The sequence below is a fragment of the Pinus tabuliformis genome, chromosome 9 (assembly GCF_031772625.1).
Source record: "Pinus tabuliformis cultivar Carrire ecotype Pingquan chromosome 9, CPIR1, whole genome shotgun sequence".
Taxonomy (NCBI): Eukaryota; Viridiplantae; Streptophyta; class Pinopsida; order Pinales; family Pinaceae; genus Pinus; species Pinus tabuliformis.
The window spans coordinates 1,395,647,759-1,395,652,419 of NC_142307.1; the positions used below are offsets into that span (position 1 = coordinate 1,395,647,759).

At 33.0% G+C, this 4,661-nt stretch overlaps 1 protein-coding gene across 1 annotated transcript; it reads right to left on the reverse strand.

The window, feature by feature from the left end:
• Window positions 1-367: 367 nt before the first annotated feature.
• Window positions 368-4,445, reverse strand: LOC149153745 (primary amine oxidase-like). The gene is made up of 5 exons (XM_089440770.1): window positions 3,058-4,445; window positions 1,442-1,555; window positions 895-1,341; window positions 699-796; window positions 368-595 (listed from the first exon to the last, which is right to left on the reverse strand). Exons 1-5 carry the CDS (start codon window positions 4,216-4,218, stop codon window positions 391-393), a joined length of 2,025 nt encoding a protein of 674 aa, XP_089296896.1. The 5' UTR covers window positions 4,219-4,445; the 3' UTR covers window positions 368-390.
• Between the last annotated feature and the right edge of the window lie 216 nt (window positions 4,446-4,661).

The following is a 4,661-nucleotide window of genomic DNA, read 5'->3' on the forward strand; positions in this document are numbered from 1 at the left end:
AAGAAAAAAACTATTTAATCTCATCGAAAAAGAAATTTTAACCTATTTTAATTTAAATCAATTACCTCGCACACAAGTGCGCGCACACACACACACGAAAGGATTTTGAAAATGTTCACTTTAATCAGTGGTGAAAAAATGTTATTGGTATCTAATTTAAATATTACTCAATACAATGGACAACATGTTCATCGAACATTAGGTCATAAAGAAATGAATTTTAATGCTTACAAACATATCCAAGTAATTTATTGATCATAACAGTTCCCTAAACATTCTTCATTAATCATCATAAAATATATGATGATTAATGTTTATCTAATCTTTAAATTTGTACTATTTCTAGTTTTATTTAAATATATATATATAAAGTAATTTGAAATAATTAACTTAATCCTTTTTTGTACAATTTGGCAACATTGTCGAAGATATAGGTCGTAATTTGAGAATGGGATTATTTTCAAAAAAATTGGCAGGTCTCAATTCAAATGATGCAGATATAGTCGGCATCACTGGAAAATCTTCTTGACAAGGAATATGATGGATTCCCATAGTATGCCAAAGAACTATGTCCTCCTTTTCAATTTCTCGATTCCTGATATTCATAAACACATTAATTATATGAATGTTAGTATAAATTCACACGCACACACACACAAGTTGAATTTTCAATTGTAAAGCAAGTGTGTAATGTTCACCTTTTGGTCCATGTGGCTAATGTATCATCACCTCGGCTTTGATCCATGTACACTCCCCCAGCCCATTGTTCTGAATGATTATATGGAGTAACCCAAACCTACATGAAAATCATGGTTTTTTAATGAAAAATAAAAGAAGAAACATGGATTTTGATAATAAAAAAAATAAGAAGAAACATTATAGTTAGTGACATACATCATTGTTGGTAAACGCTGCTCGAATCTGTGGATAATCATCTAATGAGAGAAGACTAGCAATAGGTAAGCTAGGCAACAATCTATACCCAACATCTTGCCCCACTTTAGTCTTATGGTGTGGATTCACCACCAAAAGGTCTGCAGGTTTCTTAACATCAAACAAGATTTGAGCATCGTCCTCTCTCTTGGCAACCTTTTTGTCCACTGCCCAGTAGCTCTTCCTAAGAGACTCACCATGGGGAACTTCCATTCTCTTCAACTTGGCTTCTACGAATGAATTACGAATAGCATCCACATCCATGTCTAGATGGAAAGTGAGAAAGTGATCATGGAAAACACCATTAATGTTCTCAGTTAATAAGCTCCCATATATCTCTGAATTTGCTACTTCACCCAAATTTGTGTAACCTGAACCCTTGATCTCCAAAATGCCAGATAGTCCCACCTGTAGTTATTAATAAAAAAAAGGAAATTCATGAGTTTGATGTTATACGTTTATGTGTGACCATCATGAAATTATTTCAAAGAATTAGGAAATTACTTACTTGAACACGGATGGCTCCATTTGTCTTGAATTCCCAATCGAAAATGTAGTCATAGTTTCCCACTGTGGATACCATTCTCACTACCAATGTTACCTCTGGTCTTACCTCTGTGATCTACACACAATTAGACATAAAAAAATTATAAATTTATAAAGCAGATACATACAGTAGTTAAGTAGAGAAATACCAAACAATTGAAGCTATCCTGATATAAATTTAACTTCATAAATTTTGACATTTATGAGTACTTTATTTGTATTATTATTTTTTTTTAAATGGAGAGAGAGAGAAATGGGTTTAATTTGGGTGGTTGGAAAAAATGATTAAGATCCTCCTCAGACAAATTCAATTTCCATATGTAACACCATAAAGTTTGATGCAATACAAAATGTCACACTATTTTAAATCATAATTTCAATTTTAAATGGATGTATAAACATTTTTTCACTTTCAAATCTATTAAATATAAATATTTTACCATTGACAAAAAAACATTTATTTTCCATTATACAAATTATTAAACAAAACACTAATCATTCATTTTATTTTACGGTTTTATATTTTTTTAAACAAAAATAAGTTTATATATATATATATATATATATATATAATATATAAAAATACATTTTTATACTTTTAACTCAATTCTTATATACAATATAGGATAGGTTGAACTCATAATAAATCTCCACTATGCAAAAAAATATCATTTTTTTATTAAGATATTTTTAGAAATAATTAAAAATATAAACTAAACTAAAATTATATATTTTTTTACCGATATATTTTTAAATATATATGGTTTATAATGATAAGTATATTTTTAAAATATAGGGTTAATCTTATTTATTTTATTATTTAATATTTTTTATTTAATTTATTATTCATTAAAGGTTATATGTCTATTTAATCATAAATGCATCTATCTTAGAGGTTGTCAATGTGTTAGAATAATATATATTTATAGTATTTATAATATTAGTAATTTATTAAATAATTGACATTTTTATTTCGATTAAAAATTTTAAGAATATTATATAATGTTTTAAATAATAATGAGGCATTTTTATTCTAATTGCAAATTTTAAAAATATTCCAGAATGCTACAAACAGCAGCAGTAATTAGACATTTTTATCTCAATTATAAATTCCTAAAATATTACAGAATACCGCAAAAAACAGCAAGATATCCTTACTCCATTAGACATCCTTGTGCCATTAACAATATAAAATATCAATTGCAATTAGACATCTTTATCTCAATTATAAATTCCTAAAATATTACAGAATACTGCAAAAAACAGCAAGATATCCTTACTCCATTAGACATCCTTGTGCCATAAACAATATAGAATACCAATTTAGTACTTGACTACTGTTTATAAAATTCTAAAATATTCCCAAAATCTAACATAAAAATAAAAATAAGTTCAACCCCAATGAATTGGGTCAGCTAATAAGTATTTAAACTTTATAAAAGTCTTAGTTCTAAGGGAGGAGGGAGGTAATTAGAGCAAAAGCATAGTCTAGATTAGAACTGGGTGATGTCGGCGCTAGAACAAAAGCTTTATAAAGTATCAGAAATTCAAAGTCAAATAACTTGAAAATTTACTTACCACCACGTTTGGAATCGCCACTTCTGTATGACGCCATGAAACATCTCCCGCATACCTCTCAAAAACGCAGAATGCATTGGATATGCTCACTGGTTCTCCATCGGCTCTCGCGTAGAATGCATCCATGTAATAAGCATTTTGAGGACAATCATTGAGTGGCTCAAGCGAAGACGCGCTTAACCCCACACCAAACTCCCCAGCATCCATATATGTTTTGTAATACCAATCCTGCGTTGGATCCATGTAAGGCACAAACATTTCAGACACAAAACCTCTGTACATCACACTTCTGAATTTCCCCTTCTCTGCATCGAACACGTCTGCTGTAGAGATAACAGGGCCGGCTCTCAAATCGAAACCAATATGGAATTTCCAATTAGCCCACTCCACCATATGACCCTCAACTCTGAAGCCCGGCCCCTCAGGCTGCTCTATTGAGATTGGATTGATTTTGGGGCCGAAGGGCGGCTTCTGAACCGAGAATCTGTAATCAGTCCCTTCTGCTTTGGGTACTGGAATTTTCTTGTCATCTCTGTACCCAATAACTGTCATGGTGTCTAGGTCTACTACGCCTGTGATCCCCTCAATAGGTCGAGCGTATATATTAACAGTCCCATTGGTATAGTAGCACAGGATGTTTATTACTCTCTTGCCCTGTGTCTTTTCACCAAACCATCCAACCGAATACGTACTGCAAACAACGGGTTCGATCTCGAGACCTCTGTTCTTGATGGAACGTATGAATGGAGGGTAGGTGAGAAGCAACTCAGAAGCTTTGACCTGCTCGTCCAATGTAAATATGGGGTACCCAAATCCATGATAGACTTTGTCATATACAACAGAAGCTGCAGTAAGATCTACAAGAACTTCATGGGTTTCCCCAGGGATTCTTGCAATTACAAAGGCCTCTCTGGAAGGCAGAGCAGCTAACCCATCTTTCCACTTATACACAGCCTCTTTGTGGGGTGCTTGCAGACCCACATATTGGAAGCTTAAGTTCTTGTGTGAGCCGAGTTTAGACTTGAGCACGAGCCGACGAACATGTCTGAATTCAGACGCGGTGAGCGAATCCAGAGGATGACGATGTTTAGCAGCAGTATGAGTAATAAGTATAGAGAAGCTTAGCAGCAGAGAAATGAGTAACAGAGTGCTCTTTCCCATGCTTGAATAATTCAGAGTCCTTAAATAGCTATATTCATGTGTACAATATGCAGGCAGACTTAGCTCAGTTATGAGACAGTATAGAATATGAATATAATCTAAACCCAGAGGATTGATTCTATATGGGCTGTGTTTCTACCTGTTGCAACTGGGAAGATTCGCCCCACCTACATTTAACAAAAATTTCTTGTGAAGGTGTTGACTGAACTAGATTGAGAGTTTTCAATGCAACCAAAGCAATTAATCCAAAGTCAAGGTTAGTAATTGGAATCAACCGAATTTATGTTCAAACGAAATCGTTTTCAATTGAACGTGCCGTGAAGTGACCACATGCATTGGCAATTGGTTTGATAAAAAAATCCAACCACACCGTGTTTAAAAAATATACATCACTTCATCAGGCAAGTATGGACAAAAAGAGGAGTTGTTTTAAGCAAGATATT